The sequence below is a fragment of the Rhinolophus ferrumequinum genome, chromosome 17, assembly GCF_004115265.2.
Source record: "Rhinolophus ferrumequinum isolate MPI-CBG mRhiFer1 chromosome 17, mRhiFer1_v1.p, whole genome shotgun sequence".
NCBI lineage: Eukaryota > Metazoa > Chordata > Mammalia > Chiroptera > Rhinolophidae > Rhinolophus > Rhinolophus ferrumequinum.
In genome coordinates, this window is record NC_046300.1 from 62682677 (window position 1) to 62706678 (window position 24002).

General features: G+C 42.6%; 1 protein-coding gene across 2 annotated transcripts in view; it reads right to left on the bottom strand.

Moving 5' to 3' along the window:
- Window positions 1–8601: 8601 nt before the first annotated feature.
- The window catches only part of EOGT (EGF domain specific O-linked N-acetylglucosamine transferase), a 33006-nt gene continuing 17605 nt past the window's right edge, over window positions 8602–24002 (bottom strand). For both annotated transcript variants that reach the window (XM_033133223.1, XM_033133224.1), the window contains exons 10-17: window positions 20253–20345; window positions 19830–19901; window positions 19605–19691; window positions 18850–18918; window positions 15123–15184; window positions 12200–12319; window positions 10453–10555; window positions 8602–9710 (exon numbers count right to left, since the gene is read on the bottom strand). In XM_033133223.1, coding sequence (XP_032989114.1) covers window positions 9564–9710; window positions 10453–10555; window positions 12200–12319; window positions 15123–15184; window positions 18850–18918; window positions 19605–19691; window positions 19830–19901; window positions 20253–20345 — 753 coding nt within the window. In that variant the 3' untranslated portion in view covers window positions 8602–9563. The remainder of the gene's footprint in view (window positions 9711–10452; window positions 10556–12199; window positions 12320–15122; window positions 15185–18849; window positions 18919–19604; window positions 19692–19829; window positions 19902–20252; window positions 20346–24002) is intronic.

Sequence of the window (24002 nt, forward strand, 5' to 3'; positions counted from 1 at the left end):
GCAACCTTGTGGTTGAGAGGATGCGCTCCAACCAACTGAGCCATCCGGGAGGCAGCTCAGCTCAAGGTGCCGTGTTCAATCTTAGTTGCAGGGGGCGGAGCCCACCATCCCTTGTGGGACTCGAGGAATTGAACCGGCAACCTTGTGGTCGAGACCCCACTGGCCCATGTGGGAATCGAACCAGCAGCCTTCGGAGTTAGGAGCACGGAGCTCTAACTGCCTGAGCCACCGGGCCGGCCCCGAGTCTACATTTTGACATGACTGTAACAAAACACCACCTTCTAAGTATTCCACTTTGTTGCTTGGGAAAGTTTTCGTGTTTTTGTTTTTTACTGACTCAAAAGCTATTTGCTATTACTGCATTTAAGGAGAAACTAAACTACTCTGACTCAGAGACAAAAAAAAAAAAAAAAAGGCAGGAAGAAGCTACCCAGATCCAAGCCATGGGGGCACTGTCCTCAGCACCAGTCGAATAAATGTTCCCAAGATACACTCTGCCCCTAAGGTACCATCATCCAACCTGTATCTCCACGTAGGCCAAGTGCAAACCATTCCAGCCAGGGGAAGGCCTTCAGGAGGCCGTAAGACCCACCAAGCAAACTTGTCAGGAGTCCTGGGTAATGTCAGGGACCAGCTGGACAAAGTGCTGAATGCTGACAAAGATCACCGCCCACAGCGGCCATGAGCACTTCCCGTCTAAGCGAAGACCGTTTTTTCTGTGTTTAAGAGGCAGGTGTGGGCCTTCCCTGAGACCAGTGTCTCGCTGCCAGGCCCCGGCCTCCACTCCACGCTCCCTGAGCAAAGCGTCATTAGTAACAGCTGCCTCGAGAGGTCCCCCCAACTCCACCAAATAGCAATTCAGTCTTTTTTTTTTTCCCCCCACAAACCCAGCTGTCCTTTGCCCCCTCCTGACAGTCGTCCTTTACACAATGGAAAGTTTTCGGCTACAGCAAGATTTTCTGTAGGTCTCCGCCCACTCTAAACACTTCAGCAAACGAGTGAGACCCCCTGCTCAGAATTAAGAATGCATGTATTTTGTAAGAAGACTTTGGAATGAGGCCCAGAACCCCCCGCCCCCACAGCAGAGCCACCTGGCTACGTCACACAACTGAACTGTGGGTTTACAGAGGTGCATATACGTGCACAGATGCGCGTCCCATCGCCAGCTACTCAGAGACTTCATGAGCAGTTGCACGAGTTAGATATAGGTCCAAACTCTGCACTTACCAGCCGAGAATGCCAAGGCTGGGAGAAGGAAGGCTCGCAGACACCTTTCTACCCACGAGGTTCTCAGGTGGTGCTGACAAACCCACTCAGTGGGAAGCAAAGTCCAGTCCCAAGGCCTGGAGCCTGGGACTTCTGTCCAGCCATCTGGCCCGCGAGGGCCTTCGCCCAGAGGCTGTCTCCCTCCTAGACTGTCAGCCCATTGCTGGACGAGCATTCTGGAGTTGCCGTCCTTGGTGGCCCTGGCTGGGGCATTTCCGATTAAAGCTGTCACCTCCACAAAAGCTCCCCTGGTGCTCCCGGGCACAGGACCCCGAGTCCTCTGTGCCTGTGCATCCTTCCTCCTCATCTGCCCCCTCTTCTTCCTATACCCCGTTTATTGAGGCCTCACTAGTTGCTGGATATTAACTGTTACCTTACGTTGCCCTGGGAGTACCCTTCCCGGACTCCTCTGCCCCTCCCACCCGAGCCAGCAGCTTTCTCCTGGCTTTCAGCCCGTTCCGTTCCTTCCCTTCAGGGCGCCAACCCTGTTCACGCTTACATACCCTCCCTCAGTGCTTGTCTGATTAACCTCAGTGTCCCCTATTCCCTGATCATTGTTTTCCCAGCAAAGCGCCTTGCACACGGAATGACCAAATAAATCCTCACAACAACACTGAGGCTGATGGCTTTAATAGCCCCCATTTACAGACGAGAAAACGGAGGCTCGGTGAGTGCAAATGATTTCCCTCGAGTCACTGGAGCAGTAAGTGGCAGCACTGGCCTGTCTGACGCCAGGTCCTAAAACCATCACCACTCTACCACAGCCTCTGGTTATGGCTCTGCAAAGCCCTCTAATTTCTTGTAAGACTTCATGTACCTGCACTTGTCATTACCCTCAGTGGGTCTCAGGAAGTCTCAGGGGGTGAGGCAGGTATTACCCACAGGCTGCTGTGGGACCTCTTCCACAGCACAGCCACAGGCTGACAGAGCAAGTCCAAAATCAGCTGCAATGTCTCATCGCCATGGATGAACACTTGGAACAGGATCCCGTCCACTAGGAACCAACTAGCCAAGACCTTTCTGCAGGATTCCTGGCTGACGGGTGCCATTTACTTCCACTAAGAAAGCAGACTTTTAAATGCTAATATTGGAAGAAAGAGGAGGAGAAATTGTTGTTGGAGGAGGAAGGAGAAGCAAAAGGACAAAAAGCAGAATATAACATCTTTCCCAGCTGTTGGCCCTTTTCACTAGTTTAAAGCAATGCCGTAAAAGAATGGGTTCCTTTTCCTGCATATTACTTTTATTTCATCCTCCGGATTTATTGCTTGCACAAAGTAGCAGCCACCATAATCTCTTCTTTTCAATAGAATACTATTTGAATTGCAAAAGCAAGACTACCCAAGAACATACAATCTAGTAAAAGTAAATAGATAGTATTACAAAGTGATTTCTGAAAGGCGATGCATTTGCATAGCAATACCTGACAGGCGGAAGCAGAATTCCATCTTGGCTCCACGTTTCAGTTTGGTGATGGTACTGTGAGATGCTTCACCATCATATCTTGCTTTTAATTTTACAGAAAAGCAGACCTAGTGACATCCTTCTAAACTAGGGGAGGAAAATCTCCTGGTTCCATTTCTACAAAGATGAACCATAAACACTTCTAAAAGCAACTTGTGTACATCCTCCGCCTGAAAGTTGCTGAATATCCCCTACATTAAAAAAAAAAAATGATATGTAAACAAAGGTATTTCTGTAGAAGATTTACATTTTTTCTGTCAGTGTAGAATTGCTCCTACTGTGAATCAGTGCTTTCTTGCTTTTCTCCCCATTTTCCACTTGCCTTCGAAGTTTGAAGAGTTCCTACAGTAGGCAGGTTCTTGCTTCCTTAGATTTCCCATTTTCCTCCTCCTGCTCCCTCCTTCTTAGCTGCGTTTCCAATGTTAGTCCTGGCCTCTGCCTGCCTCGCCTGCAGTCTGTTCAATATATGTCTAGTACTTGCCTCACTTTCGTCTTGTCATAGATTTTATTTGCATGTCCACACCACTTTAACTGTGGGTTTTCTCCTGGGACTTGGATCGCCTACTTGCTGATGCCTCATCCAACTGCCTGATATCAAACTGGCTGGATTTCTCTGGCACCCTATTTAACATTCTGCCCAGCTTAGCGTTCCACCCAAGATAGTAGGCATTTCAACAGAATTGTGTCCTTGCAATTTATTTTCCAGATTTTTCTAGAAACTACCATTACTTTCTACCTACATTTGTCCTGCTGATTGCAAGACCGCCACTTGAGAGGCAACAAGATGTTAGGGTAGCTGGATGGAGTGGGAAGGCCTGGTCCAAGGCCTTGTGTCTCCAGGGTGTGGTGTGGAGATAATGACATCTGGAACACTGAGTGCCATGCTCCTTAGGACCTCTCAGACGGCCAGGGTGATACTCCAGTCCGTGACCTGAGGGGATGAGTGGCCTTGTGGATAACTGGGCAGTGCCTCTGAGGTATGCTGACCCCAGAGAAGCAGCAGTAGCTCAGATCTGCTGTCTTGGAACGAGGGACTTTGGTGTTCTTGCATCTCGCAAGCAAATGTCTCTTGCAGAAGGGTTCTGGGTGGGTCATTTATTTACCCTTTGTCTTGCAGCCTCCTAATTGGATAGACATTGGCTCAGCTATTGATCCCTGGTCCCATCAACTGTGACCAGGTAGCACAGTTGATTTAGCTCACAAACAAGGTGCAACTGACTAAAGCATCTTCACGCGGAAAGCTCTGCCTGGTACTCCTTTCCCCAGAGAAGGCCGTGGTCACAGCAAATGCTCATGGCAGCCGGCCTGGAGGGGGTTCTGGCCAACACTGATCCTCACGCTCCTTAAGAAAAAGATCCAGCGGTCAAATACAGTTGGAAACTGCACATATTACATCTTCCTGTTTAGAGATTCACAATGCACAGTAGTGTATCAGAGGTGCAGAGAAGCCCTGCAATAATAACCAACTCTAATTTGGCTCGAGGCAGCATTTCCAAGTAAACCGTCTTTTACGTAACATATCGATACACAGTGGAAGATACTTTGACAGGTGCTGTCTTGGACGGCATGCACTGTCTAGTACCACGAGCTTTATCACTGTCTCCTCAACGGCGGTTCCCAGCTCCTGTGCATGGAAACCACCTGGGAACATTTAAGTAGAGTCAGCTGGCTATACCCCAGAGGTTCCGATTTACCTGGTCTGGGGAGAGGCCTGAAGATCAGAATGAAAATGCTCCCCAGGCACTAGAGCTTTAAGTAGTGATTGTTCTATGTGTCATGGTAAACACAACAATAGCATTTACTGCGCATAGGCTCTGCGCCAGGCACTAACCAAGTGTGACTTTATTTCATTATTTTATCCTTAAATGTACCCTGCCAAATAGATATTACTACCACCAGTTTACAAGTAAGAAAACTGAGCAGCCAGGCCATGATCACACAGCTTACGTGCTGCGAGGCTGAGAAGTCAGGGCCTCCTGACGTCTATATCCGAATTCTTTAGTCCACGCAACTTGTCTCTCCCAGGAACCCTCCTCTCTTGGTCCGGAAGCGCCTGGGTGGGCAGTCGATAAACCACTGTGGAATGGGCAAATGCCATAAAGGACCTCCAAGGTCCTTTCAGAAAAACAGCCCTAAATTCTGCGACTGGAGGTTGTGAAGAATAAAAGATATCACACACTTGGAGAGCTGCATGAGGTCAGATCCACGGGAAGGCCAGCATTAGCACTGCATTGTTGATGCAGAAAAGCACTCCTTAATTAACACTGCACAGTTGTTGAATGTCTAGCGTTCGGTGAACTCCTCTGCTCACAGTTTGGTTCTGCTCAAACTAAATGACAACAGTAATGGAGTTTGCAATCACCTATAAAACCAATTCGAGAAAGAAACTAGCTCCTAAAAATAATGGAGGGGCTAATGTGCCATCCATAGATCCTAACACGGAGCTCCCATCCCAAGAAAATTCGTTTGTACATCAACGAAAATGCATTCCACTAAGCAGCTCCAGTCACTGAAAAGCATCTTCCCGGCGGTCAAATGCTCTTTGCACGAGGCGTTCAGGTATTGGGTGCAGCTAAAAAACTCCACACTTAAATCTGAAAACTTCCCGTGATAATTTGCCTACTCTTCCTCAAATCAGCAATGAAAAAAATCCATCACACACAGAAAGAAGGCCTCACTCCTGGCGCTCAGGACTCTGGAATCTGCGATGTGGTTTATTACACCGGCTTCCGAGCATAAAGAAGCCGTTTGGAAGGGCTTGACTGCCACCTCGTGGTCGAGATGTGCATTACCTCCCAAAGCAAGGGCCCACACACCTGTGCACTGCTTTAAGCCATTTCTTTTCTCACAGGGATGATTACGACGTCTTTTGACACCCGCCAAATAAGCTAAAACAGAAGAAAGGTATTAAAGTGTCTGGCAATAGCCCTTGGTTGGGAATAGGTTCTTTTAAACAATTCATTTCTCCAAGACAATCATAGCTGAACTGATTTACTTTTATGTGCCTAGTTTCAAAAAAGCAAGTATTTTTCAAATTCTGTTTCCATTAATTATGTTTCAAAAAAACTATTTTGTAACACCAAGAAAGGGCCTACCTCCAGGACTATTTCCTCTATTTCCTATTTCCCCCAGTTAATTTCTCTCTTCTCTTTCCCTCCCTTCCTCCCTTCCTTTCTCCTTCCTTCATTTTTCCTTTCCTCCCTACGTTACCTATAAACTTCCCTGTTTAACTTTAAATTCCTTTACAAAGAAATTGCTATATCCAATCCATCTGTTACTTACTAGCTGTGTGGCTTTAGGAAAGTTCCTTAACCTCTCTGCTCTCTATTTAAACATCTAGTAGAAAAATGGTTTTTACATTTTGAAAAGATGGTGGGGGCAAAAAATAATACTAATATGGGCCATGGCCCACAAAGCCTGCACTAGCCTTCTACAACGTGAAATACTTGGCGTTGTCTATAACTCATGTTTGAAACAAATACAGCCTGAACTTCATGAAGCCTTGAGATCTTTCCTTTGGCAGGCAGTAGAAGGGAGAATGGAAACAGCTCAATGGCACCACTTGCCCCTAGTGGATGCTGCACTGGGCCACCAGAACACCCCTGGAGGCCCCACCCCCACCCCACCGGATTGCTGAGAATGAGGCTGCTGATGGATCACAGCTGAGCTCCTCTCCAGGAACTGCCCTCAGCTAAAGGGAGCTGTCCTGCCCAGGTTACACCCCTCAGTGGGGTGGCCCATACGCGAAGATTCATTGATAAAAGGAACGCCTGCCTCGTCTGGGACCCCTCTGAAGGAACGTCCAGCTCTGCATCTCCCTGCTACTGCATGACAGTTCCATTTCTCCCTCCGCCTAAGCCAGGCCCCTTACTCACAGGTGCTGATCATGAACACCTTCCCCAAAAAACTACCTGCCGACAAACTGCCATCCTAGCACCTGTTTTCCAGAGAACACGACCTGCCATCCCTCTAGCCTACTCCCAACATAACAGCTAGAGTTACCCTGTTCAAAGTAAGTCAGATCATTACACCTTGGTTGAAATCCCTCCAATAGCTCCCATCTCATCAGAATCATAGCTTTGCCACGTGCACCCAGTCGCATTACCTTTTGGACTTTATCTTCTCCTCTGCCCCTCGATCACTCCAGCTGCACTGGCTTCTTTGCTGTCCCTCGGACGTGCCAGGCACCCTGCTGCCTCAGGGCCCTTGCTCGTACTCTCATCTTCCTGAAATGCTCTTTGCCCGGTTATCTGCACTGCTTCCTCCCTCACCGACTTCAACTCTTGAGTCAAATGTTGCCTCCGTGAGGACTTCAGTGACCCTCTACTTAAGCCCGCCAACTCTGCTCATCCTAGAATCCCCCATCCCTCATTCCTGCTTCAGTCCTCTCTACGGCAGGTATCACACCTGGCACACAATACACTTTCCTTGGTTATGTTGTTTAATATCTGTCTCTTCCACCAGAATGCAAGCTCCGTGAGGGCAAGGACTTTTTTCCTGTCCTTTTAACTGCAGTGTCCCCAGAACCTAGAATAGTAACTGGTACATAGTAGTTGCTCCAAAAACATTTATTGAATGAGCAAATGAGTGAATGAATGTTAGACTATGGATGTGGCATCAGAAGACCTGTGATCCTTGGTGAATGAAGAACCTTGAACAGCATCTGATTTTCTTCAAAAGAAAAACGGGAACAATTCTTATGTTATTTTTATGAGGACTATGCAATATGCTATTTGTGAAAGCATCATATAATAAACTGCTAAATAAATGTAAGGTGTAATTTTTATTTAAACTGAATTCATCAGCAAGCTAATTTTTATAATTTAGAGGTACCAGATTGGCAAAAAGGAAGCATACAATATTCAGACACAGAAAACTCTGAAAATGGTCTGGTATTCAAATTAAATATAAAAAGATTTATTCCAAAGCCATATCCAAAATGTACAAACTATGAAATGCATCTCTTTTAAAGACTTAATAAAAAGAGTAGTCTTTACATTGTAAATTTTATAACATTTGAAGATTTCTTTTGCTACCATACAAACCTGATAAAAGTTAATTCCATAAAGTGTCACATGCACTTTCTTATTTATATAAAACACATTCTCTTTAAATGCAAAATATTCAGATATAATAGTTTTATTATGAAACTGTTCCCAATTTCTTAAATTCTCGCTAGTCTTTTACTAGTGAGTAAATAGAATCACATTTCCACACGCGTATCTTAAAATGAGGTAAGAAGATAATTTTTTCAGGTGTTTATCTCTGACTACAAGTGCAATATGACTTAGCAACTCCTTTCATGAACTATCTTCCCAGTGGGCATTCAGGTTCTGCACAAAAGCCACTAGCAATATCACTCATTTAAAAATCCATATGTTGTAATTCTTTTTACACAAATTTAAGGTCCAAATCAAAGCTATTGCTACAACAATTTACTATTTTCTTTGTAGATATTTTCATAGATATTCCTAAATTCTGAAAGACTGTTAATAATCCTTTAAAGCAGGGGCAGCAAACTTGTTCTGTAATGGTCCCAGATAATAAATATTTTACGTTTCTCGGGTCATTTCTCTGCTACATGTTCTTTTCTTAAAAACTCTAAAATGTGAAAAAGAAAATATTGGCTCTCCTGTAATCTGCTAATTTTTAAAAGTAGACTTTAAAATATAGTCACTAGTTTCTAAGACTACTCAAGTGTTAATAAAATGTAAACGTCACCTTTTGCAGTAAAATAAATCCATGATTTTTGACTGCTAAATAGAAAGTTGATCAACAGTAAGAAATGAATCCCATTCAGAGTGGGCTGCATTTTTAGAGATACTTTTCCATCAATGGCACTTTCTATGGCTTTTCATTATGAATTAATTCACGTCTTTTTTTTTTTGGCCTTTACTTTTTTATAGGGAAACATTCCCTCCATGTAGCTAATTTGAAGTTTGCGAAATCAAACACATACTGGAATACTTCCTTGCTAAAAGAGGTAGATGCATACACCTAGGTACATGCAGTTACAATGCAGTGGAAACCACTATTTGATATATAAAAGCTCTCCCCAGTGAGGTGGAAAACAGCTAGAAGGTAGACAAAACAGTCCTAAAAAGTGTTCTGTTTTTATCATGTGTAGTTGTACAATTTGGGAAAACATGACTTGCATATAGGAAACATGTGAATATAAATTAATACATCAGCATGCTTCATTCAGGCTCTTGATGCACAGAACCTGAAGCTGACCAAAAGATACAGCAGAGGATTCCGTAGCAGTTAGTGTGGACTCTGATAGAGTAAAACTGATCCGTTTAAAACAGTTTGATCTATAACATGGTCCTATAGCCTGGTACTGAAAATCACAAGTGTGTGTGTGTGTCTGTGTGTTCCGGTTTCCTTTCCTACCACGAACAGTGCTATGAATAAATTATGGCAAATAAAAAAGCCATTGTGAATTTACTCATATATATCATAAACCACTTGGAAGTCTCTAGAATTACAATCCCATGGTATTCTGCAAAACATTTACAAATTCTAAAGCTAAGAAAGTTGAATACTTTGGTATCCCTAAGAAGGAAGCTCAATTACATCAGTGAACCCATGCCTGTGTTTGAACTATAAAAAATAAAGTTTTCAGTGCAAAAATAGTATCTTGATAAATAGCAATGACACAAAAATTCCACGAAACAGTTAAAGACTATAAGGCCCGTAAGTAATGTCCTAAAGGCATGGTTTGGTATAGAAAAATTAATTTGGAGCTAAGAAATACCAGGTCATTTCACTAATTTAACTGTAAGTGGGTGGTGCAGTGTTTAAACATTCCCTTTTTGCAAACAAACTCAACACATTCACAGCTCATCATGTTTTTTCTTAAATGGCCACTTTGGGTGTCGTGATACATGGTCTGCAGCCTGAAGGACGAGGTACATAAATTCTTCTACATCAAAAGAGTAGTTAGTAAATTTCGGATGCTCCCCCAGAGTTGGGTGGTGGCCCTGCAAAAACAAACCAAACACAAATTTGTAATTCACTGAAGACGTGGTTTTCTGAACAGGAAAAAAATTATTTTACTTTGGCCAAGGCAACTATTTTAATTCATGCTCTACCTCAGAGGTCAGAAAATTTTTTTGGTGAAGGGCCAGATAGCACATATTTTCTGCTCTATGAACCATATAGTCTGCCGCAATTACTCAGCTCTGTCATTGAAGGGCACAAGCAGCCATAGGTTACACATAGAGAGAAACTGTGTCCCAATAAAATTTTATTTATAAAAACAGATGGTGGGCCAGATTTTGCCCACTGGTCCACAGTTTGCTGATACTTCCTACATGCAATTTAACAGATGGTTCTAGGCCCAAATTTCATGAAGTTGTCTCATTAACATTACAGATATAGAGTGATTAGTTTCCCTTTTCTCCCAATTTGCAAATATGAGATATAACAACTCACTATTCCAGAGAACAGTTTATCTTTGAAGTTTAATGATAGTTTTTCATATTAATAATTAAATACCTTAAACCAATTAAAAAGCAAAACAAGGTGTTTTGCTATTGAATTTTACCTTAAATTTTTTTTTTTTAAATTGGGGAATATTGGGGAACAGTGTGTTTCTCCAGGGCTCCTCCACTCCAAGTTGTTGCTCTTCAGTCTAGTTGTGGCGGGCACAGCTCCAAGTCCAGTCGCTGTGTTGCTCAGAGCTCGAGCCCTAACCAAGTGAGCCATCCAGCCGCCCCTTACCTTATCTTGAGGAAAGACTTTGTTCTGTCTTTTCCATGTGACGTAGTGTACGCCTCTTAGCCTGGCCAGGTCCAGGTAACAGCGCCCATCTTCACAGTTGTACCTAAGGAGACACAGGCGTACACACATAAGACTTGGCTGCAGTTTTTGCCCAATCCACAATCCTCTGAGGGAAAAAAATGCACCTTCCATATAGGTTCTTGAAAAAGATTGTATAAACAGTAAACTAGATTGAGGGAGAGTATTTTTTAAATATTCTCATAAATAGATTACCTTAATTTTTAAAAAACAAAAGAGAATGGAGGAGACGGACCACTATCAACAGGGCCGACTATGAACTTGACATTATCTCATGATTCTGTCTCTGCACAGACGGAAGTGGACGTGGGGTAGACAACACATCCAAGGTCACAGAACTAGTGAAGCAGAAATTGAACCCAGACCTGCTGAACTCCAAGGTCTGAGCTTTCTCCAATACATTTCTCTACTTCCTCCTTCCTTCCTTTCTTTCCTCCCGCCCTCTCTATCTCTAGGAGAAATGAAGAACTGAGATAGAATCCACAATTATCTGGCTATTTCTCTAACATGTGTATATAATTTTGCAATGTTTTTGCATGGTGTTGGAAGTTCATGACAACTTTTTCTAAATAGTTTCCATTTAAATACCGAGTCAAGTCATTTCTCAAGTGAAACCATAAAATCAAAGGAGGGAAATGCAAAGGAGGGAAATCTGGCAACAAGTGGCGTGCTAAGCACTAAACAGGAAATACGGTCGAGTTATGAAGGGAGGAAAGGCCATGTCTCCATAAGCTCCCAGGCGGCCGTGCTGCCCCAGATGGCTGAGTTTCCGTGCATGGAGTCAGGGAGCCGTGGGTGAAGTGGGCTTGGTTTGGGAGCTGTGTTCTTCATGAGACACACAGGTTCTCCAACGCTGTTTCTAAGTTGTGGTAGAAAACACATAACCTAAAATTTACCATCTTAACCATTTCTACTGTACAGTTTAGCAGTGGAAGTATATTCCCATCGTCGTGTAACCAACCCCCAGAACTTTTCATCTTGCAAACTTCAAGTCTGTACCCATTAAACACTCACTCCTCCTCTGCCCCCAGACCCTGGTAACCACCCTTTCACTTTCTGCCTCTATGAATGGGACTACTTTAGGGAACTCATACAAGTCAAATCACACAGTATTTGTCCTTTTGTGACTGGCTTATTTCACATCACACAATGTCCTCAATGTCTATCCATGCTGCAGCATGTGACAGGATTTCCCTCCTTTTTTAAGGCTAAATAATTTCCACTGTGTGTATATACCACATTTTGCTTATCCACTCATCTATCAACAGATATTTATGTTGCTTCCACATCTTGGTTTTTGTGAAGTGCTGCTGGGAACATGGGTGGGCAATACACAGGCTCTTTTAACACAACAGTTAGTTACACTGAGTGTAGGAAGATGCCCCCAGTTTGACAGGCACACAGGAACGAAGTCAGAGTAAGAAATCCTCAATTCACATTTCCCAAATCATGCCGAGATGGGGCAAAGGGCGCAGCTTGCTTGCTAACAGCATAGCAGCCTGCAGGCTTCACGTTTTTAGCTTCAGGTCTTTTTTTTCTTTCTAGAGGCTTATGATGTGACTTACCTGTAATGATTAAATATCAAGCCTGTTGATGCTCTGAGTGAGTCTCAGCGCGTGGAACGAGCATTATGAGCTGCCTCAAGGCAAACCTATCGCCAAACACTTACAGTTCAAATACAGCAGCCCAGTCGGGAAGGAAAAGTAAGTGGGTCAGACCAGCTCCATGCATTCCAATAAATATGTCAGTGTTATGAGTGATCCTCAGTTGATCTAAAAATCCAAGTTCCCTGCGAATACAGAGCAAAAAGGACAGATGGAGAGGAGAACATAGTGAGTCAAGCACACGACTCACAGTAACAATATTTACACGAGTGTCTTCCCCCATTTAAATCACATTCCACCGATTTCTTTTGCCAATTTCAAGCCTACCTCAGTAATTAACAACGTAATGACTCAATAATTTAACTTTTTTCTAAGTAAACTCACTTTTTTAACAGCTTAAATGCATTTATTTTAGCAGAACACTTTTATAGCTATCTTAAATGGAAAACCTGTCACACATGACATAAACAAAACTGTAAAAATAGATACAATCAAACTAAAAAGTATTATTCAAATCTAAGTAGACACCACGGCAAGGCACAGCTCTGAGCTTGACGCCTGCTCTCTCCTCATGAAACAGTGAAATCAGCAAGTGCCAAAGAAATGTTACGGGACACTAGCACCAAATTGAAAACTACTTCCTTAAGGTGATAAAATGATTTTTAAAAATAGGAAATAAATTCCTCCTTGTGTGAGTTGAGTTACTCAATGCCATCTGAATAACTAAAATTATCTCAATACCGCTAAGCATGTTCTTGCCTTTGAAACAGACTAGTCCATAATTTTGTGCATGTTAGGATTGTAAAAGTGTCCTTGAATTCATGATACTGAACGATGTGCAAACTCGGAACCGAAATCAGGTCCAAAAAAGTTCACTGAGGTGAGTGTGGGAAGAAATTCTGGAGTAAGGATCACACTCTGAATAAACATAATGGGATTGACCTCCCAGTCCTACTTACCCAAAGTCAAGAAAAATAAACAAGATTATTTTGGATCTAAGAAGGGAAAGCTTTCCTCTCGATCAGCTTCTCTTTAAAGAGCCTCCTCCCACAGTACAACAAAAACCTCACACCCACACGGAGAAAGGAAGACAACGGGCACCAATGTGTCCCGCCCTCAGTTTTTCCAGGAATGTCAACCGATGCTGAGGGCAGGATGGGTACTCACTCAGGAGAACACACCCTCGGAGTCACCAGTATGGAAAATGCCTGTGGCTCGCACCTCACAGACCTGCACGTGATTGTGTTACTAACATTACCCTCAGACTGGCAAGAGCTGCATGTACTGGCATTCTTCCTGCATCTGGGAAACCCCTACACATTCTTAAAAGCCAGTCAACGACCGCGCCTCGGCGGTGCCCTCCCCAGTTCTGTCAGCCTGACACCCAGCCACCTTTGTGCTTCCCGTATTTCTTTATGTGGCAGTGAGGGTAGTCACCATGGCACAGTGTAATCTATAAAATGGGAATAGCTTTGCAACCTCACAAAAGTGTTGGGAGAGTGAGAAGAGACAAAGTAAAGCACAGTAGTAAGTCTCAATACATGGTAGCTGTTCTTATAATTGCTATTTATTTATATTCAGTGTCTGAGGTCCTCCATAACTGGATTCCTACTGAGATGCCTGTGACCAGCTCCTGGTAGGTACCCAATAAAGATCTGAACGAATGTATGATGAGTGAGGTACAAAACTCCCTGCTTACCAACATGTTTAAACCTGTCTATATCAGACACTCTTATGCTGATATACGTATATTTTTCTTTTTTAACATTGAAAGAAATGATTTATGGTGTTCAGTTTGAAAAACAAGACTATGGATGTGAGTGGATGAGGGTGGGGAGACAACAGTTCTCACCTTTCCTTGGGGACTTTCCTAGATGCTTTGACTTTCCAACTGGGCGCACATGCTGCCTTTACAGCATTATTGTTTGTACATCAGCAGGGGTTACTCAGACGGGGAATGATAGGCATATTCTGTCTTTGTCAGCCTTCTACTTCACCAGAATTTTAAAAGAAACAAATATAAGATTTCTAAAACTTTCCTATTATTCCATGAGCCTCAAATTCTCATATACGAGGTGTGATCAGAAAATACGGTGAATGTTTAAATAAAATATATTATCACAGTAAAAGACACATTGCTATTAATCCCCCTCAAAATACTACCCCTCGCTTTGAACACACTTATCCCATCGTTCTTGCCACTTTCTGAAGCAGTTCTGGAAGTCCTCTTTCGTGAGTGTCTTTAGTTGTGCTGTCATGGCTGCCTCAATGTCCTGAATCAATTCGAAACATTTACCTCTCATGGTCATTTTGACTTTGGGGAAGAGCCAGAAGTCGCACGGTGCCAGAATCAGTGACTAAGGTGGATAACAACATACTGTTAATTTCTTTATTTGACAGAAATTGCCGTACCAGAAGCGATGTGTAACACGGAATGTTGTCATGATGGAGGATAAAGTAAAGACACTCACGAAAGAGGACTTCCAGAACTGCTTCAGAAAGTGGCAAGAATGATGGGATAAGTGAGTTTGAAGCGATGGGGAGTATTTTGAGGGGGATTAATGGAAATGTGTCTTTTACTGTAATAAATTTTTTTTTTAATTTAAACATTCACTGTATTTTTCGATCACACCACATACAACTAATTTTAAGTCAAAAGTTGAAACCTGGCAGTTAGCAGGGCAAAAACATTTTTTTGAAATTCAGGATAAGTTGCCAACTTTAAAAATTCAAAAATTTCAAATGAAAATCTGAGTTAATCACTTATCTTGAAAAATGAGATGTTGACCGACATCAGGCCTTGTACAGCTGACGAGCAATTGCCCCTGTGCCCAGTGCCCTCACCTGCCCACTTCATTCACTGATGGAGTCTGCTTGGCCCTTCCAGGACTAAAGTGCCAACAACTCCAACTCAAAAAATCCTTTCTGTCCCCCATTAACTCATCCAAGCAAAAAGATGACAGCGTCTGCCCACGGGTGACTACTTACTTATACTTGTAATCGACAATCCGGACTTCAAATGTAGATACTGTTTTCAGTGCATTTACAAGCTAGGAAAATAACAGAAACATTTAGAATTCCTTTCCTTCTCTTTGGTTTTAGTTTCCCTTGACTCCTAACATTTCTTATTTCCCATCTAGAATATTTTTCACGTATTAAATATCCTTCAGGTCTATTGTTTTAACCCTTAACTGAGTTCAAATGCAGCTACCACCCCTTGGACACACCAATTCATTAAAAACCCACTGCAACTGGCTTGTTCTGAGGCTGAAAGGAGAAAGTTCAGGGAATGAAAGTGCTGGCCACAGGGCTCAGTAAGTGTTAGCTGTTATCATCACCCATTGTTAGTTATTTCCTCCACTTTCAACATATATTTGCTGGGCACTTACTTTGTTCCAGACATTATGCTAAGAATTTTCTTTCTATCCATTATCTCATTTCAGACAAACCACTAGTACTTTGGACCACATCTTCTGAACATACTAAATTCTTCACAGAAAAACATTGTCAATATTTCTACACAGACAAATAATGATTGTTTTAGTAAACAGAAAGAAAGCACATTAATCTATTATCAAAAACATAGCCACAGTTCTCTGTCCCTCAGAATTCGGCCATCTTAGCCCAGCACTGTGGGTCACTGGTCTTCAGAAATGCTGGCACTTATGCCCTGCTGCCTGTGGCACAGTATGATGCAAGGGCGACATCAGTGTTTAGAAAAGCATCACTGCACACGTAAACCGTGTCGGCACTTCTAAGGGCATTAGGTGCACGCCACTTAATCCTCATTAGAATCATACCTAGGAAGTATTACGATGATGCCCATTTTGTAAATGGTACACCCTAGGCTTAGAGGAAGTAACCTTCCCAGTATTGTACCTGCAGCGCCGCCTACAGGTCCTTCCCTGTATCTATTTATGTTGGTGCAAAAGTAATTGTGGTTTAAAAGGTTAAAAATTGCAAACACCGCAATTCCTTTTGCACCAACCTAATAACAAGACCCGGAACCAAAGTTTAAACCTCAGATGCACCATTTACGAGTAACACTTGTGAACCCGTAGCTGCTCTCCCCGCCAATGGAACCAAAGGACCAGCACGTGACAGCAACCTGAACGCCAGGACCCTTTCATAAGCAAAGGGTCTGTTGTCCGGGAAGATCTGGAGCTGAAAACCCTTAAATCTTGCCCTGAACCCTGGATCTGGAAGACAGATTTGAGTGGTGCTTCCTGCTTCCTGTCTCCTGGCCAGTCGACTTGCAAATAAAACCTTTTCTTTTCTCAAAAGCCAGGGTCATAGTATTGCCTTCTATGCGTGTGGGGTAGCGAGCCCGGGCTCAGTAACAGGATCTCCGAGTTAGCAAGTGTCAGGGACAAAATGAAATCTAGGTCATCTGACCCCAGAACTTGTATCCTTAGCCAGCTCACTCTACTCTCCAGCTTATAAAAAGTAACAGGCAGTGACCAAAATCCAACCCCTGTCCCTGTCACACACACACACACACACACACACACACACACACACACACACACACTGCTCATTTCTTTCATCCATATAGCTTACAACCAATGACTCATTACACCATGTTTGTTCACATCCTCCGTCACCCACATGGGTCTCAGGTTGAGATGCTAATCACATAATTTTGCCCAGCCTGTTAGGCATCCAAATTAATCTCTGTAAAACATTTTACCCATCAAACCCGGCCCCCCACCACCCTCCTACTACATTTTCCCATCTCCATTCCACTGAACTGCCCAAGCTCTAAGTCCAGGAGTTCACACTTGACCCTCAAAACTTTTCCTGCCCCTACCTCATGTGGTAACTGTACATTCCAACAGTAAGTTTCAAAGGCTCGATCTCCAAGATATATCTTGAATCCATTTATTTTGTGACATCTACTGTCATCACCTTCATCTAAACCCTTATTGGGACCATAGCAACCGCTCTTAATCTCCCTGCTCCTACTCTTGCAGCCAGAGTGATTTAAAAGTAAATAAGTCAGTTCATGTCTCTCCCTGTATATTCATTTTCTATTTGCTGCTATGACAAATCACCACAAACTCAGCATCTTAACACAACACAATTTATTCTCCGACAGTCCTGTAGGACAGAAGCCTGATACACTGAGATGGAAATCCCACTGGGTTAGAATCAAGGTATGGGCAGGGCTGCACTCCTTCTGGAGGCTCCAGGGAGAACCTTGCCTTTTCCAGCTTCTAGGAGCCACCTGCATCCCTTGGCTTGAGGCCCCCTTCCTCCACCTCCAAAGCCAGCAACATTACTTTTGCATTTCTCTAGCCCTGTTTCCATCATCATGTTTCCTTTTCTTTCCACTTTTAAAGAAGTGCTGTACTGAGATCTGATCAGTGAGAAGAATCTAGCTATGAAAAGAGCTGTCCAGGCAGAGGGAGGCAAAGGTTCTCTGGAGGAGTGGGCTTAGATCTCACTTATGACTACACAAGATTCACCTACGTAAACCCAGATAATCTCACTGTTGGAAAGCTGGCTGATTAGCAGCCGTAATTCCACCTGGAATTTTGATTTTTCTTTGCCATGCTCCCGAACCTAGTCACAGGTTAGAGGGACTAGGACCTGGACAGCTTTGAGGGGCCATTATTTTGCTGACCGCACCCTGCTTAAAACATCACAGTGGCTTCCCCTCAATCTGGAATAAAATCAGTCTTCTCAGCAAGGTCTGTAAGGCTGACAGGATACGTGACCGCCCACGTATGCCCGACCTCTCTCCTCTCCTGTGGTATCACCGCCACCTCTCTCACATGTATGCCATCCTGGTGTTCTCTCCGTTTCTGAAACACCTAAAGCTCTGGACACCAGAGGACATTTGTTTCTGCCTAGGAGGTTCCTTCCTTGGCTAGTCAGCTCTGATCACGCCTTCGTCCAGACAGCACCTCCTCAGACACCTGGCCTGCCTGCTTCCCCGTTACGTCCGCAGCCCCAGCCTCTAACACATCATCCAGTGTGATTCCCTTTGTGGCACTTACCACTACCTGCAATCGCCTTATTCACAGAGTTACTTACTATCATCCAGAGCGTAAGCTCCGTGAGGGCAGGGGCCTTAACTGTCTGGTTCCACTACAGCTCCAGGGCCCACCACATGACCCAGCACGTGGCAGGAGCTCAATACACTTTTGTGGAATAAACCTCACTATGGTGAGTGCACCTTCCAGCCATGCTGTGGCAGGCATGGTGATCTCATTGAGGTTAAATATAATTTACGAGTTGATGCTGCTGAAATCAGGCTGGGAGTCGAACACGTAGACAATTTCTAAGACACACAGTCATGCAAAGGATGGAGACTTTCAACTGCACCTGCTGCTTCCTGCCATAGTACTGCCACACTCCATCAACCGTTTCCCAAAAGATACTCTCACGTTTTTGCTGCTAGTTTTCCCAGAGGCAGAATGTTTGGCAATCCATGGCATTAATGGCAGGCCTTGGACACAGTTTTTGCCTCTTTCCCACACTGAGTTGGAGCAAATTAATGTTTAGAGTAAGGCAAAGCTAATTTGGTGATGGGTGGTTTGGTGCCTTTCAGTAAAAATTCAATAAATGGACAGGGCAGAGCCATCAAACTTTTCTAACAACTAATAATTTCAAACCAAAACATTTAATGCATTGAGAAAAACTAAAGCATATTAGTCATAGGAAGTTAAATTCCACATGATGATATTAAAAGTGCATACCAAAAACTAACCTCGTTTTGGTTTAGTATTTTCCGATACTCTGTGCTCCGCGCGAGAATGGTGACTCGAATTTTTCCATCCTGTAATCAAAAGGAAAAGGCAAAATAATGCTGTGCATTCCTGAAAAAATGAATAAACACCTGAACTAAAATGTGGTTTTCACAAACAGATGAAACTCAACAAGGATATATTCCTCAATAAGGATCTTTTTTTTTAAGCCTGATTCCTTTACTGTTCTCTCAGGAATGAAAATGCATCAACTTTAGCCACAGCAGAAAAAACCTGTTCATTATACTTTTGTTTGGTTGGTTGGGTACCTTTTTTTTTTTAGTAGAGGTTGTATGGCTTAGGTGGAAGTTTGGAGAAGGATGGGGAGATATGACAAAAGAATGACAAAAAGGAGAAAAAAAGCACATTCTTCCATTATCCCTAGTTTATCTTTCATAGGTTGCTGGCATCACTCCAGGTTAGAAATTGTTAACTCAGAAAACACTGTCTTCTTTTTTCTGCAAATGTGGTATTGATTTTTATTCAAGGTGAGAAGTCAAGCCCACCTCAGAACCCATAATGCAATAAGTCCTCACTTAATGTTATCTCACAGGTTCTGTGACTGAGGAAAAGACAAAAAGACGTCTAATGAAACCATTGTTACCATAGGCTAATTGACGTAAACAAGAGTTAAGTTCCTAGGGCACCGCACCAGTGTTATAATGAAGTGACATTGAATGAAACAACATTATTTGAGGACCTGCTATGTATTCATTACCTTGGGTCCCTCTTGTGTGATGTTCAATCTGTGTAGTACATGCTGGGAAAATGCCCTGAATAAGCCAGTATTCTGACATCCAGATATCTAAAATAAAAACAATTACAATGAGTGTTTCCGTATTACTATTTAAGATGTTGTCAAGTTATATATAAATGTTATCTTAAAAGTCTATCAGGAATAAATCCTATAAATACGAATGTTGACAATGGATAACATGCTTACCAGAGGAGTATTATAGAATAGCCCGTATCTCATCCGGGGCAGAAGTGAAAAAATAGCTTCTTTAAAACATACCTAACAATAAAGATATTTTAAAAGGTAAGAAAAGATCATTTGTACCCTTCACACCAAAATGACACTTATAATCATAGAAAATAAATTTTAATTAACCTCGATTTTACATTAAAATATTTTGAATAGTAAACTATTTCACTCAAGTGAAATTCATGTTTTTGGAAAAGCTATGGGGAAATGTTTTTAAAATGTACATGGTTAATAACCACATGGATTCCAACTATAAAGAAAACCTGAGAGGTCAGAAACCAACGGTAATAGCTAGTAGAAACTCCTATTAATCATCTACTTGATAAGTGAGTCATCTGCAATAACACTTATTTACAGACATTTCAATAAAGTGTCCAGTACCCTTTTGGAATCATAAGTTTTCAAATGTATAACATCATAATCAGTAAATGCTTTCCATGCGTCGGAGAATAGATCGCCATATCCATAGGAGCTCTGAAAGAGGAAATAAAGTAAGTTAGGTCAATAAAAGGATACAACATGGCTTTTCAAGAATGCAACAATGTCCCTAAATTAGCTTGTGAGTGTTAAGAACTAATGATCCTAAACTAGCTCATAAAATTCATATAAAAAATGGATTTTCATCTTCGGCCTGAGCAAGTACCTAATTTGACGTAGTATCATCAAAAATAATCACAGCAATGAGAATCTCAGTCCGTTAAAAGTGTTTTGTTTTTCCACTCTAACCCTTTGTATTTTCATGTCTGAAACTGTAGTTGTTGTGTTTTGTTTTTTTTTCACCTGTGAGTTTTCTATCCACATTGCAAATACACACGACACATACATACACCACCAGTTGTCCACACTCTGACATACCCAGTGAGCAAATACTATCCAGGTACATAGAACATGCCTTTGGAAATAAATTTCAGAGCAAGATAATGCCTTGAAAGTTTTAACATTAAAGATATAATGTATATAGCTCTATGACATGATCTACCCATTGACTAATGAGTAACGTGGTAATTCCATTAATATTAACAAGAGTAATACCCTGTTTCCCCAAAAATAAGACCTAGCCAGACAATCAGCTCCAATGCGTCTTTTGGAGCAAAAATTCATGTAAGACCCAGTTTTACATTATATTATGTTAGATAAGACCCGGTCTTATATTATAGTAAAATAAGTATGGGTCTTACATGAATTTTTGCTCCAAAAGGCGCATTAAAGCTGATTGTCCGGCTAGGTCTTATTTTCGGAGAAACACAGTAATAATAGCAACAACAACAATAATAATAGCATCTTGCATATTCCTGTGTTCACACAGGCACTGTCCTAAGCACCTGACATTATTAACACATTAAATCACCCCAAAAACTTAATGAGCTGGGTAATATTATCCCCATTTTACAGATGAGGAAACTGAGACACAAGTAATATGCTTAAATTGCAGGGCTGATGTGTTTGCAGAGCTGGGATTAAACCCAGTGTACTTGGTTCAGACTCCACACTCATAAACTCTGTACAGCAGTTGCCTCTCAGCAGGAACTGATTCTTTCTAGTACATTTACCAAACACATTTCATTTCTCAAAAGTAGAAATTAATTATGTGCTCCATCAGCTAAAGGAAGGAGATCAATTTATTTCATGGAATAAGTTAGATTGAAAAATTCAGCCAATAGAAATGAGAGATATGCATTGTAGGATTTCAGTCAAGGCCTCCGTTGGTAATGCATGCTGTTCATTATGTTCATGTCTTTTTATCCTTATGGCATTCTTTTTTCAGACTACAAAACCCACACTTTAGAGTTATTTCAAAGTGATTGAGAAATGTTAGGTTTGGTGATAAATTCCTCCTTTGATGGTTCTCCAATGCCATTCTAAGATCTGCCTTCTCAACACCCTCACAAGTGAATGTCTCTGTTCTGGCTCAATAATCAATCAAGGGCAATTAAAAGCAGTGACTCTAGACAGCTTCTTGAGATAAAGTACCTCAGATAAAAGAAGGTGCCATTGAGAGGAAAATTTAACAGTAAAATACAGTAATCCTCACTGATCCCTTTTAAGGAAATTGTGTATTATTCAGGAATAACCATCTCTAGAAGCCTCTCTTCCACATCCCTCAAATTCAAATTATCTGCCACGGAGGGAGGAGGGACTTCTTTCTGGTCTCATATTGAAGAATATTTGGATATTCTTAAAAATAACATAACATTTGTTCCTGTGTATGTCTCAAATTTAAACATGCACATAACCTATGACTTAGATGAATGTATAAAGACATGTACATATATGGTAACGATGTTCACCACAGCATTTCAGTAAAAAGCAAAGAACTGGAAAGGAACAAAACGTGATCTGGGTGGGGACAAAACTCATGCACTGAAGCACACACTGAACAGCTATAACACACATTGAACTGAATACAGCTAAAAAATGATCACCCTCAATGTACCGACCTGGAAAGATGTCCATGATATAATGGTAAATTAGCAATATGGGAGAGAGAGCATATTTTCTATAAGGATATATTTACATGTATTCCAGTAGAAAAAGTTTTACAAGGGACTCGCACATCTTAACGGCCGTTACCTTTAAGGGAAATGGAATTGGAAAAGAGGAAGAATTTTTTTTTTTTAAACATTACATACTTCTGTGTTGTTTGAACTCATTTTAACCAGATAGTCCTTGCGCAATTAAAATAATAATAAAGCTATATTACTTGTCAGCACAAGTAAATATGGAAAGCCTGCAGTAATCTCCCCTTTTATTCACTCTGTTCTGCAGAAGTGTTCCTTCATGCATCTCAGGAGGCTGGTGGCCTCACCCACGCCTGAAGGGAGAGGTCAAACTGCTAAACTTTGTGAGGATGAGAAGGAAGGTCTCATAGGCTTCTTTCTGGGGACAGTTTGTAACACGTCACTACGATCTGAACTGCAGCCACAGCCACCCCTCTGCTCTTCCTCTGGGCACACACTCCCCTCCCCTGGGCACACAGCCCCCCTGGGCACACAGCCCCCCTGGGCACAGAGCTCCCGGGCACAGAGCTCACCCAAGACCTTCAGGCCTAGCTCTGAGGTACCACTGTCCACTACCAGGGGTTCAAGTTACAGTCAGCCTGGGGGTCATAATGTTGCTTTATTCAAGGCCTTACCAACAAAAGGGAAAAGTCAGTGCCCACATAACACCTTAACAACACCTCCATCCTTCAGCCGTCTGTGGACCTCACTTCTGGAGCATCTCAGCAGGCTTGCCTGTCCTGAGAGCCTGAATGCGTGACTAGCAAAGCCACTGACCAAGAATGCAGGTTTAAAGTGGATGCACAGAGAGCAGCAGAGGCGGGCAGCACGTAAGGGCGCCCAACCTGACATCACGTGCCCAGTGCCCTGTAACCCGGGAGCTCCGTGGTGGCTGCGCAGACCATTCAGCCATCCCAGCAGACACTGAGAAGGGAGGGGTGGAGAGGTTGGCCCAGTTTAACTTAGTTCACTTGAGGAACACATGGAAAAGCATGAAACAAGACACAAGGAAGCTTCTGGAAAGTGTCTGGAAAACCTTCTGTCAACTTAGCAAGTTCTGTGGGAACTACAGGGAGGTGATAAAGCACTGTGTCGGGCGCAGGACTGGGGTAAGCCTGGACAGGAAGCCTGGGCGCCTCCCCTCGCTCACTGTCATCGCACAACAGCCTGAGCTCCCTTGCCTGGGAAACAAGCTAATGAAACACTGGTCCACCGAGTGCTGTGCACATTAAATAACATCAGGTGTCATTTAAAAAAGCACAACCTCCCTGAGTTCATCATTCAGGGCTGCTGATGGCTGGTGATTGAGGCCTAAAGTCGCTGACACAAAAAGAAGAAAAAAAAGGGACTGTTGAGCCCTTTGCTCACAGAAACATTTTTAAGAAATGAAACTGTGGTGGCAGCAAAACTGGAACACAAAGAGAAACGTAAGTACATGCAAGGAAGGACACCAACAGAGAGCGTTAACATGCCAAGAATCAAAGAACCAATTCTCAGTAGACTTCAAGGTCAAACTACAGGTTCAGGGAGCAGTGATAATAAAAACCTGTCTACACAGCTCGACTATGAGCGTCACATAAGAGGACAAAGTGGTAGCAAACCCATCTCCCCTTCTGCACAAGAATCTGACCCT